The sequence below is a fragment of the Montipora foliosa genome, chromosome 4, assembly GCF_036669935.1.
Source record: "Montipora foliosa isolate CH-2021 chromosome 4, ASM3666993v2, whole genome shotgun sequence".
Classification (NCBI taxonomy): Eukaryota; Metazoa; Cnidaria; class Anthozoa; order Scleractinia; family Acroporidae; genus Montipora; species Montipora foliosa.
In genome coordinates, this window is record NC_090872.1 from 9,094,027 (window position 1) to 9,107,228 (window position 13,202).

General features: G+C 40.7%; 1 protein-coding gene and 1 long non-coding RNA gene across 5 annotated transcripts in view; one reads left to right on the forward strand and one right to left on the reverse strand.

Annotated features, from left to right (window-relative positions):
• LOC137999743 (uncharacterized) overlaps positions 1–11,052 on the forward strand; it is a 23,453-nt gene extending 12,401 nt beyond the window's left edge. For all 3 annotated transcript variants that reach the window (XM_068845622.1, XM_068845621.1, XM_068845623.1), the window contains exons 3-4: positions 1,856–2,369; positions 5,044–11,052. In XM_068845622.1, the coding sequence (XP_068701723.1) occupies positions 1,856–2,369; positions 5,044–9,575 (5,046 nt within the window). In that variant the 3' untranslated portion in view covers positions 9,576–11,052. The remainder of the gene's footprint in view (positions 1–1,855; positions 2,370–5,043) is intronic.
• LOC137999745 (uncharacterized) overlaps positions 1–11,992 on the reverse strand; it is a 13,186-nt gene extending 1,194 nt beyond the window's left edge. Inside the window, exons 1-3 of one of the 2 annotated variants that reach the window (XR_011122999.1) lie at positions 11,378–11,992; positions 2,029–2,162; positions 1–138 (exon numbers count right to left, since the gene is read on the reverse strand). The exon at positions 1–138 is cut by the window's left edge and continues 1,194 nt beyond it. This is a non-coding gene — a long non-coding RNA (uncharacterized lncRNA). The other variant, XR_011122998.1, reaches the window with a different exon arrangement.
• Positions 11,993–13,202: the final 1,210 nt, after the last annotated feature.

Sequence of the window (13,202 nt, forward strand, 5' to 3'; positions counted from 1 at the left end):
CCTCTGTATGAATTCCTCGTATGTGAACCACAGCATTAGGCACCGTCCTTAAGAACTTTGTGCAAATTCAGGTGGAGATGTTCTGTGCTCAGGGAAATTTTCATGTTGGCTGGCTGGTGACATATAGCTAATGATTGACTACTTTTGTGGAGGTACAACGAGAAAAAAGAACAAAATTCATGCTTTTACCTTGGATTTCTTTTGCTCCATTTTGTGTAAGACTTTTGCCATGAACTTATTGCCTTTTTTACACTTAAATGCCAAATTGAATCCTTACTGTTTACATTTGGTAGTAAGCAGTGTATGGTAAAGCTGACAGAATAGGAGGAAAGTCTAGGATGGCAGTAGTACAACCTCGTTCCCAGGGTCTCTCTTCTCTGCCTCCATTGTCGTTGAGAAAAAGACCCTGGTTCACGCTGGTCACGTGGCACTCGTCGCAAACTATTAGCATTCTTTGTTGATCTGGACCTTCACACAGGAGAATGACACGAGTATTTTTTCTGTGGTGTCTGATCGGTTTGACCACAACTTTTTGCCTTTTATGTCGAATTCCATACGTGTAGTACATAAAATACTGCGGTCAAACGTTTTGTCGATGGTCATCTGACCACAAAATCAATCGTGTGCTGATTCCCTACATTGCCACCCATCCCCTAACACACATTTGGTGAACCTCCCAGATTCTGGGAAACACGTTACCAGCGAGAACCAGGGTATTTCCTCAACGACAATGGAGGCAGAGAAGAGAGACCAAGGGAAGGAGATTGGGGAGTACTACAGTGTTAGTGGATCAAGTAGGTTCTTACATGAAAAAAATTGCTAAGTAATACCATTTGCAAATGATTTCTCTGGAAATGACAAAGGTAGAGCCCATCTCATTACACTCCAGTGCCACTTTGAGTAGATCACGAGATTTAAAGTGGCTGTGATTAGAATCCACAACCTCCCCCTCCACAGGTGGAAAACAGTAAGGATTGGACCAAGGGTTCCCTGCGTGGTGTTGACATCTTAGGCTAGACGACAACCTGGAAAAACTGAGGCATTACTAAACCATGAGACAGCGATTACGAACAAAACACCAAAACAGCTATTTTTTCTGCCTTTTTTTTTCTCAAACACCAAAACTCACAAGGAAACAAACGCAGCACATGTTGGTCCTGTTGAGAATTTTGTGGCATCTGCAAAGGGGGTAGGTTTGGTCTCCAATTGTAGGTGTCTCTATGCACAATCTGGGTACAAATTTAAGTCTTGTTTTGGTTGTTCATTTTGCTGTTTTGTAGTTTAGTAATGCCCAAAAAAATGTGAGTTCTTAACAGTCCCTAAAAGTTTTTTGTAAAAGAGTTGTGAGATCGGGCCTAGAGTTTATCATCCTTGTTGGAACATCCTAATGTGATTGTCCTTCTTGTCACCCTTCAACAATATTAGACTCAGTCCAATGCTGTAAATCAACTGAGCCATCTCGTTAGTACTGTGTTAAGGTGATATCATTATTGCCAGTACAGGTGAAACGAATAAAAGGCCCTGGGGACTTCCCATATGAAAAGTGGGGATGCTTGTCGTCGGAAATTTTGAATTAAACCCTTACAGGAGACCAATCAGGGCTTTGCCCAGGATATTTTGACCCCTAAAAGAGACCATATTTAACATATTATAGCGATATTTTTATATTTCTTCACTTGAAACCCTAAAGAACACCTTTACAGCTACATAATAATGATGGCACTTTCCCCAAAACACCCTAAGTGAGACGATGAGCATCCCCACCCCTTTCATATGCAAGATTCCCCCCCCCCCGCCCCCCCTAAAGCTCAAACCTGTCAAGCAGTAATAATTGAAAGAATTCATTATTATTCAGGTATCAGCACAAGGAAAACCAGGTCTTCCAAGATGGCTGTCATTTGATTCGGCTAAAAACCAACTTCATGGAGTGGCGCAATGGCGTGACAAAGGGAAAGTTGACATTGAAATCCATTCATTGAAAAGAAATGATAAAGCTGTTTTTACAATTTTTATCCAAGATTTACATACCGTGTTGAACAATCAATCCTTGTTCTCCAATGAAACCAAAGTGCCCGATTTCACAGAACCAAAGTGTGTCAATGGATTGCCTGTTGCTGTAGCAACCGTTTTGTTTGACCTTAACATGGAGACATTTTCTGGATCTGGGAGAGAAAATCTCATGAGCAAATTGTCTGACTTTGTCAATGTCAACATAAACAACCTTCACATGGCAGTGGGCAGAGGACATAACACAGCATTCGGTTTGAAGGATGCAACAGTGGTCACTGCAGGACCTGGAAATGTTGCAGACTCAAAACAACCTGGAATTGCAATTTCCTGGCAAGTCGGTTGTGGTGTTGATGTTTCAGGTAAACAAGGCATTACAGCTTTTTGAGATGGAATTTTCCATCTCAGCCATTTCATTTCAATGATTTCATTCCTAGCAGCATAGCAGGATTTCCTGGTTTTGCATTGTGCAACCCTTCTGTGCATAATTTCTTGTGTCATTGGCATGCACATTAGCTCGCACACATTGATAAAATGGCAGATTTTCATTCACGCCAAGCTTATTACGTCAAGGAATGGCCATTTTTTCCTGAATGAGTATAGTGACACCATTTTTTATTTCATATTTTTGCTGAGAATGGTGTCTTCATGGAGAATTAAAAAAAAAAAAAAAATCAGCAAAAATCTATAGCCAGTTGTTTTGGCAATTTCATAAAATTGTACTAGTCGAACTGCCCGCAATCAAGTTAAATCTATTTTGGAGTGTTAAGTACTCACAAGGGCATTCAAATACATTTTTCAGGTATAGGTAGGTGAATTAACCATAGAAAGACACCAGGCTCTTTGTTATATCAGGGATTACATTTGTAAAATCGAGCTAAATTTGTCCAACATTGGGAATGCGTGGCAATTGTCAAAGTGGCTAAAATAGCTGTATACGTCAGCGTCGTACCATGGTAACGAGCACGGTGAACCCCCCCTTTCTTAATTACATTTTTATCATCTCCTTGACATGTTACAACAGTGTGCAAAGTTTTATCAGAAAGCTATGACAAGTCCTATTTCCATGGAATCTCGTTAAGGTGGCTAAAATACTACAGTTTTCCGAAGAAAAAGATCAAGATTTTAAAATATGTGAAATTAAAGCCACAGGTTGTGTCATCTTCAGTGTTAGTCACTGCAATTGATGTAAAATGCAATTTTACCAAAGAAATAAATGCAAATTCAGGGGAAAATGGTAAGTATAGTGACCGAGCTCCTGGAGGGGGCACTGGAAACTAGACATTTCAAAGGTCTTTTTCTCAAAACCTAGCAGTACGACCAGGGCTAAAATTTTGGGAATTAGAAAACAATATAAAGATGAAACCATTAACATTTTTAACAAGATCTATCAGACAGTTTTTCAGTTATTATCAAAATAGACAAAAAAAATATTTGCTATTTGCCAAGGAAATCCTGAAATTTTAATGCGGGGTCGTACGTCTAGTTTCCAAGAAAAAGGCCCTTGAAATGTCTAGTTTCCAGTCCCCCATCCAGGAGTCACTATATTAAGCATTTCCCCATGATTTGCATTTACTTGTAAGGTAAAATCACATTTTACAACAATTGCAGTGAGTAACATTTTGGAAGAGACATCCTGTTCCTTTAATTTCACAGATTTCAAAATCTTGATGTTTCTCTTTAAAAAAACTGTAGCAAGCCACCTTAATGGCCTAGCTCCCAAGAGTCTCCTTAGTACCCTCAATAGCTGAGTGGTATACCATTGGAACTAGTTATCGGAAGGTCGTAGGTTTGACTCCTTCAAAGAAGCACTTTCTCTACGAGTTACCATTGAAAAAAAGATGATCTCTTGAAGAGTCTTTTAACACATTTACTCCTGGGACTGAGAGTTAACAGATTCTACTCTGTCTAACACTAGGTGATTTTACTCCCCAACTGGGGACGTTCTAGGGCAAATATGCTTTCCGTGTACCTATGACGAGTAAATAAAACCATAAAAATGAGGGGTCACCGTGCTCGTTTCTTCGCAACACGATGATAAATAAATGGCAAAAGGGGCAATTTCGGCTTCAAAATGATCATTTTTTGCGAAAGGACTGGGGCGAGTTCCAAAACAACACCTTCTTAACTGAAAAGAGTTATCATGATTGCACTTCAAAGCTCTTGAACATCAAAAGCGGCCAATGTTGCCTCTCTTCAGATGGACCGGCGTGAAACGCTGCCATATCCGAAGTTGCAATGTTATGCGCAGTATGAGATGCGCGCTGCAAAACAAGGGAATCACCTTAATTTATTTGTAAGAATTAGCTTGGGATGCAAATATGGCCATGATCATTTTTTTTTGCCTGATATGACAAAAATATGGCCATAAGGATAAAAATTTTAAATATGGAAATCAAGGATTCTGTTGGCCTCAGAAACTAGAATTGTCTTTACTGTAGAGGAATAATTGATGGAAATGGCAAAAAAGAATGGGAATACAGTAAACACCTGCATATAAGAACAAGTGGATTAAGAACATCAGGCTGAAATTTGGTCAATAAAGCACCATATAAATAAGAACAAATTCAGGCTGATAAATAAAACATGTTCTTAATATAAAGGGAAAGGATATTAGGATAAGGAAACAATTCAGTACAGTAATTGATTTTATCAAAGGAGTTGATAAAGGTTGAATAACCACCGTGAAAGATTTGGAAAGCTGACGTTTCGAGCGTTAGCCCTTCGTCGGAGCAAAGGGTTAGCGCTCGAAATGGGTTACCACTCGAATTGTCAGCTTTCCAAATCTTTCATGGTGGTTATTCGACCTTTATCAACTCCTTTGATAAAATCAATTTCTGTTTCAATCTCCCACCGACAAAGTACCACAGTTTCTTTAGAGACTAAAATTTTGAATTCAGTACAGTAACTTAAATCAAAGTATTCTGGTGTTCAGGAGCATTACAAACTATAAAATCTATTACAAAACACCATTGTATGTTAATTAAACCTCCAGTAATATAGATGCAGTCTGTAAAATGTATTTTTTTTCATCAGGAATCCAAGTTGCTTCTTTGTTGAAATCCAGTTCCGAGAGAGGATCCTTCAAGCATGCTCTGGATGCACCAGTTACTGGTTGGCATATTGTGACTGGCCATCCCAAAAGTCATCGGCAAAGAGTACGCAGACAGATAAACTTGAGCCCAACTCCTATTGCAACACAAATGTTAGGAAGTGTAGTTCATCAAGTGATCTATGTGACTGCCACCCAGACATACACCATGTCCCCACCTCCTCCAACACTCGGAAGTGTGACTGTGACGGTGTCGGCTGTTGTGACACCAACTGTCTACTCCGTCAATCATGCACCTGAAGTTCAGAAACCCCTTGGCCCCTTGACTGTGTATCTAGGAAAGGCGCTACGATACACCATTCCTGCAGATACAATTTGGGACCAAGAAGATGGCTCCACTAGGAATTTAAGACTAGAAATGAGGACAGGAAATGGTGAGGAACTTTCAGCATCATCATGGATAAAGTTTAACTCTTCAAAGCAAGAGATCTATGGCATGCCTTTGGAGGAAGGCTCTAGAAGTCACTCATTTCTTCTCATTGCAACTGATAGTGGAGGAAGGTCTCTTCGTTTTTCATTCACTGTGCAAGTTTCAGAAGTTCAAAGTGTCACATTCAATCACAAATTTACAATAGTCATGCACTACAACAAATTGTTGATGAATGATGTCGGCATCCAGTTGAATCTGATGAGAAAAATTTCCCGTTATTATGGAACAGAATTGAACCATTTACACTTGCTTTCCTACAAGTACTACCATGGTGCCCTTTTCTTCACATTTCAGCTAGAATCTCCAGGAGCAAATGCAGACTGCAATAACCAGTTCTTGAGGGGTATTAAAGATGGCATTGGAAACAATGAAAAGTTGAATCAAAACTTTGTGGCTGCCCTTCTTCCAGAGTTTCAGATAATGTATGGTTACTTTGAAGGGATAGGATCGTGTAAGGCACCTAAACCACCATTCAATTATCCACCTCGAGTACGCAGTCCTCTTGGCCCACTGTATGTTGTGTGGGGACAAGCAATGCACTACTCCATTCCGTTTAACATATTTTATGATGAACAAGACTATTATACTCCCAACATGAGGATTCAAATGAGAACAGGGAATAATGAGGCTCTCCCATCAACCTCGTGGATTCAGTTTAATTCCTCTCAGCAAGTGATTTATGGTGAAACAAATGACCAAACGTTGGTTGGACAGCACATGTATCGCATTGTTGCTATGGACAGTGAGGGGTTAGAGACTTTTGTTAGTTTTAATGTCACCGTGCAGCATGACACAGGAAAGTACAATCACGAGTTTGGAATACAACTTTATCCCTCTTTCTATCATATCTTGGTTGAAAATGCTACAGTCAGGGTGTCTTTGATCAAGGCAATTGCCAGCTACTATGGGCTATCCCCGAAACGAGTACGCTTTGTAAGATATGTTCCTGGAGCCTCTGTACATTTCAGGTTTGATTCCATTCCATATGAAGATTGCAATAGCCTGGAACTAACTCGGTTAATAGATGGTTTGTGGATGCACCAGCAAAAGGAAGTGAATGGCACATTTGTTGCACATCTTAAACACCACAAGTTTGCTGTAAAAGGTGCCTCTTATCGTGGTTTGGGACCTTGTACAAAACTTACACCTAAGAAAAAAGATAGTAAACCAACGAGTACGGGACGCCTCCGCCTGGAAGTTTTCTTGGGACAAGTTTTGAAATTTCATGTCCCGTATATAACATTTTATGATTGGCTTGACTTTTATACGCCAAATCTAAAGCTTTACATCAGACCACAAAACAGTGGTTTTCCTGAGTGGATTGTAGTTGACCCTTGGCAGAATGTCCTTGCATTTCCATTAAATAAGGGATACGTTGGAAAAAACAAGTTGGACCTGGTTGCAAAAAACAGCAGAGAAAAGGAAGTAGAAGCGGAACTAACAGTAACTGTTTTGACAGATCTCAACCCTTACAACCACGAGTTCACAATTCGCTTCAAACACTTTGCACTATTCAAGAACAATGTGACTATGGGGGTTACATTGGTGGAGAAGATTGCTGCATATTATGGTCTCCATTACAAAAACATTAGAGTGCCTAGTGAAGGCCCAGAGGATGCCTTCACATTTCGATTTGATACTGTTCCTTTTCGGGAATGTAACCACAGAAACCTCACGAAGCTGGTAGATGGATTCTGGAGTGGAAAAGCTTTGAATCCAAAATTTGAGGATGCCCTTGAGCCTGATTTCCAAATTATTTCTGGCTATTATAAACTTCGTGAACCTTGTGCTCTTAATACCACACCTCCACTGGTAATGAAACCCATTGGGACCCTCACAATAACACAGGGTCAACAAATGAAGTATCACATCCCCTTGGACACATTTCATGACAAGGAAGATGGCTACACGACAAACCTGACGTTGATGGCATCTATGGACAACAAAGATCTTCCTTCTTGGATTTTCCTGGACTCTTCAAATCAAGATTTAATTATTCTTCCAATTGATAGCAGTGCTGTGGGAACTCATAACCTTCACCTGACAGCTATGGACAGGGGGGGATTCACAGCTACTGACATAATTGAAGTAAAGGTGTTGTCAGACTTTACCATATATAAGAATGAATTTCAATTTAACATTGTAGATGCAAGTGTCAATGTAGAGAATGTTCAAACAAAGATGCTTTTGATGCACAAGCTTGCAGCTTATTTCGGAGTGCCTCATGAAGACGTCCATATCAGTGGTTTTCGACCCGCTTATCCACCTACCTGTACATTTCACCTCAAATCCCTTAAAGATCTTAGATGTGATGACTCACGCACATCAGATGTTATTAAGAGCTTTATAAAGGAGGACGGAAAGCTGAACAAAAACTTTGTCAATACGATGGAGCCTGAGTTTGTCGTCTCGGCTGGTTTACACAAAGGCCTTGGACCATGCAAACCCCCACCTCCAGCCCCCAACACCCCACCAAAACTATACAACCACATTGACAGACTGGATGTATTCCAGGGACAGGGCTTGCGATTTCACATTCCATACGATTCCTTTTTTGACAAGGAAGATGGATACACGCCAGATCTTTCCCTGAAAATGAGCACCATCGATGGTCATGAGCTTTTGAACACTTCCTGGATTTTGCTCAATTCTTCCCGTCAAGAGATTCTTGGATTGCCTGCTGATGTTAATAGAATTGGAATGCACGAGGTTCTCCTTATTGCCAGTGACAAGGAAGGAGCCAGGGCTTATGATGCATTCGAAGTGAGGGTGCTGGAAGAAGATACTCCCTACAATCACAAATTTAATATTGTTCTAGACTATGACAATGCCACCTTTTTGGGGAACGTTGGAATAAGAGTTATGCTCTTAGACACCATAGCTAGCTACTTTGGTGTCAACTTTACCAGCGTGCGTGTCGTCAGCTATGCTCCTGGTGTTCTGTTTTCCTTTTATTTTGATTTTATTCCATATGATGAATGCTCACATTCATTGCTGAGGAAGTTGATCAATGATTTCTGGCTTAATGGAGGACTGAATTCAGCCTTTGTAGCGGCTCTTCGACCAGGTTTTAGGGTCAGTGCTGGTTCCCATGAGAGAGTTGGTCCATGCCAACCTGTTAGTGGACCAGAGATTGGTGCGAAGGTGGGTGATCGACCTGGAGGGATATGGTGGACCTATGCCATCATTCCTGCCATTGTACTGGCAATTGTTTTGCTTGTCATAGGGTGCTGTTTGTTGATCATGATGGGATGTTGTCGGAGGAATAAAATGTCAGGAGCTGAGAAGATGACCTACATATATAAGAAAAAACCAGTTGTACTCCAAGAAGAGTATGAGATTAAGGAAATGCTACTGAAACAGCCCCTGGCCCTGCCCAATGAAAAACCTCCAGTTCCCCCTGTCTATCCTCGCAGCCCCGTTATGGGAGGTGATAGAACTCCACTGCTGAATACAGAATCCAAGTCAGTATCTTACCGAGCTCCAGTGTATACGTCTAATGGGCAAATGGCAGGCAGTGTCAGTGGAAATGCTGGGTTTGTCCCAAATGGAGGTGGTGGTGCTGCTGGAGGTGGTGAATTGGGTGCAGCTGGTGGTGGCGGTGCTGCTGCTGGAGGGGGTGCCGCAGGAGCTAGTTTGGCTGGAGGAGGTGCAGCTGTAGGGGTTGCAGCTGGAGGCAGTGGTGGTTCAAGTTCTTTTGGAGGGGGAGGTGGTGGCGGTGGTGGTAGTGCAGGTGCAGGAGGAGGATTTGGTGCCAGTGGAGGTGGTGGCATGAGTGCTGGTGGTGGAGGTGGTGCTGGTTCTGGTATGGAATCAGCTGGTGCTGGTGCTGGTGCTGGAAGTGGAACAGGCCAAGGAGGGGGCAGTGGTTTAAGTGTAAGTTACAGTATGGCCACAGGTGGTGGAAGATTCAAGCAGTCCTCTTACAGCTACAGTTACAGCAGCAGTGGTGGCAGTGTTTCAAGCTCAGGTCGCAAGATGGCTTACTCTGGCTACAGGCTCCCTCCAGCCTATGTTCCACCTTAAGACAGTCAGATTGGGGCAAGGAGATGTAATAAACGTAGCAAGGTGCAGTTTTTTCCTTAGACATCTGGAGGAATCAACGGCATATTTGCGATCAACTGACGCCTAATGCAACAATTCCAATGGTGGTTTAGATGTTCATGGTTTTTATGCCTTTAAATATTTTTGCTTTTGGCTGCGAACAATGTTGCATGTTTGGTTTCTTACTTTCTGCCATTTTTGTGGACAGTAATGATGCTAAAATGCAGAGATATGTCCAGTAATGCACCTTATAGGACATTTGCACAATGACGCCATTTGACTACAAGTAACAGAATCGTTCAGGTTTTTCTTGTCTCGTGCTAATTAGAGCTATTGTTATTGTTAACCCACTACAGCGGTTTCAATTGAGTGTCGAAAGTAATTAGCGAATTTCTTTGGTTTTGCATTACTTCATTCAGTGATTGGTTTAAAAGTTCTCACGCCACTTTTTCAACTTATCAGAAGTAAAACCAAAACCAATCATGGCTCACATGTGCACATTTTCCCGCGCTCTGTGTCGGCTATGTGTAATTACTTCGAGTTTTGATTGGTTAACTGGATTGTCTCTGTCCTTTTTGATTGGCTAAATTAGTCACTTTGGTTTTGGTGTTACGACACTCGATAAAAACTTGCTCCAAATAAGAAAAGAAATACAAACTGAATTTTGGTAGTTGTGTTCAAATGACGCCATCGTGAAAGTTGCCTATTGGATGCATGCCGATTTTAATAAACGTCCCCTCGATCTTCTCTCCAACTTCAATATCACTAGAGTCTAAGAATACACACATATACATGAAGTGTCCCCTCGACTACTCTTGTAAAGATAAACAGCTGTATTAAAAGTAACTCTAATTCTAACAGTTACATTGTTCCTAGAGATAGGCAGCAAATGTTTACGCTTTGTGTTGAATATCAAGATAGGGCATCCATCTAATGACTTGCAAAATGGTGCTTCACAATATCAAATTGTTACTGATGCTGCGTTATATTCAGTTTTAAAGGTTGACAAGCAAAAGATAAGGGAATAGTTATTTGAAAAACGCCTTTGTTCTCTAAGGTATTTGTTCAAAGGTACTTATGGAAAATTGTTTAACATTTAAGGTACTGACAACAGTTAGCAACATAGGAATTTAAAGAAGTTTCCCCAGTGTTTTTTATTTCAAAAGTGCTGTACAATTTTTTAAGGTCTCTATTTAAAAATAGAAACTATGTTATATTTTGACTCAAAGTCTGGTCAAATAAATTTGGTATAAGGAAAAAAATTACATCTCTATATAAACATACATGGTGTAATGGTTCGGGGGCATAAATATTACAAAATTCAATGTGAGATAATGCCATATGAAGTGTACTGTCAAGAAAAAAGTACTTTTTCCCGGCTTTGTACAAAAACTATTTGTTTCTATTTAATGGAGGTGTAGTTTTGGTATGATAAGAAAATAAAGACAAATTTAAGGCATACTGGCCTAAATGTCCATTCGATTTCAATATGCTTGTTTAAAACAACAAATGCTTTTCTAGAATGAATATGTTTTACCAAATTTGAGTTATATTGGCTGTGTCTAGTTGGCGCAGACAGCGTTATATTCCCCGAAAAATTTGGGAGTAGTGATGATAGTTTGAAAAGTTTCACGAGTCAGCGGGTAACCTTCGATCGACAGAATGGATCCTACCCAAGGAACAGGGTCTTTTCGTTCCTAAAACGTTACCTGAAAGCCCCAGGTGCACATCTCTGAACCACTAAGACTTGCATCGATCATGAAACCAGTCTTTTCAATTCTTACCTTGTCAGCAGACAACTCGGACCGCATCTCGGAAAACTCCATGAAATAAACTGCCAGGCGTTTCAATGTCTCGCTCCATTCTTCTCGCTTCTTTTGTCGGATCAGTGGCTAGTTGGCTATTTTGTATTCTTCACTTTCCTTCGAATGCATTGTTTGTTACTTTCGCTCCTAATTTAACTTTTTTCTTTCATCCTCGTTTGCCCACAAAGTGAAACAGTTTTACAAACTGCACCTTCCATAACTCGCGTGAGACCATAACGGCGATGCCTCATTTAAGCCCAAAAATCTGGAACTTGATACAACGTCTTCGGTTTGCGAGATAAAAACATCCCTTTTATAGACGTCTTTCATCATGGCGGCCAAATAAAATATTATTTTGTTTTAATGCTAATAAGCCTCTCTAGCCTCGCCACGATTACCAAAGAATATTTGTTTCAAAATGAGGGCAGTAGGTCTAATTTACATAAATAGTGGTGTATGAATAAGATTATTATGGAAAAACCAATCGGTTTAGAGTGAGCAAACGCTTAGTACAAGCGGCTCAAATTAAAATGTTTGCAAGTAAGAAGTATTAAAAAACACCATTGTCAGTGGGGATCCGAGAAAACTACAAAGTCTTTTCTCCATTAGAGATGATTTGTATAAAAATCTGGGAGACACCAATGTCCTGTCACTCGAAACGTTCTCTTCCGGTTGCCGTCCGCGTCTCAAAAACGCGCGTGCTTAAGCTCCCTAGTATCATGCAGGTCTTCAACGGTATAAAGTGGAAAAGATCCCCATGAAACCCTACCCCCCCCCCCATCATGTTTACTTGTGGTGAAATTGTGGTACTTGGAGGTCTGGGGACGAGTAAACGCGGATGAGCTGGTTCCTGTCGGTTGTGTGTCAAAAATTGCTGTCATTTTCGTCGAAGTTCTAAATGTGGTAGTGTTTTAATGTCGCCTGGGTTCTTTAGCTAATTTTCCCGTGAGCACGATTACGTACCGTCGATTAGGGGAAGGGGGGAGGGGGGGGGGGTCATAATTTTACGTTGCCATGAATGTTCGATTGCACATTGTTGACATTGTTGCATTAAGAATCGTCGTTACTTTGAGCATGCACCTCGCAAGGACACATTCCCGCAGTCTACTCCAAGAGTGGGTCTTGGACATTTAAGAAGGAAAGAAAACCTCCCTTCTCCCACTCCCAAAAAAACCGCGCCATGTCGTCTTACTTGACTTGGGTAAAGGAGTAGCTTAACTTTCAGACAATTTTGTACAGCCTTGGCTCTGCGGTTCACGTGAAACGTTCTAAAACGACTGTTGCAGAGAAAGCTGATTACAGCTATTAGCATATCGAAAAATGCGGTTAGTACAACTGGATCAAATTAAAATTTGTTCGCCTTAATTAATGAATGTAAAATTTGTCACAAAACAAAATTGATGAGGGTTGAGTAAAGTTGACCATTGTCTCTCTGAAGGAAAGCATTTTTTTCACTGCTCTAAATCCTGAGCCACAATCATGGAACAAATCTCTCCCACCAAACCTTCCCCGGTTTCGAAAGCGCCTTAATTTTTTCTTAGGTGGGAACGGGTAATCTCAATTTTCTGTTCGTTTTGTCTATGATCGGATTGTGTACATGAAAACAAAACCCTTCTTCCCTGAAAAAGCCGCCATTTCTCCATATCAGTCAATTTAGATGAAAAAGGTGTGGTCTTAATTTTCCGATTCCAGGTGAAAAGACTTTAAGGGACTTATCTGCAATAGAGACAGCTAATTATCAGCAATTATCAATTTGCAAACTGCGATTAGTACATCTGGATATTCCTTTCGTCTCATGCACCAT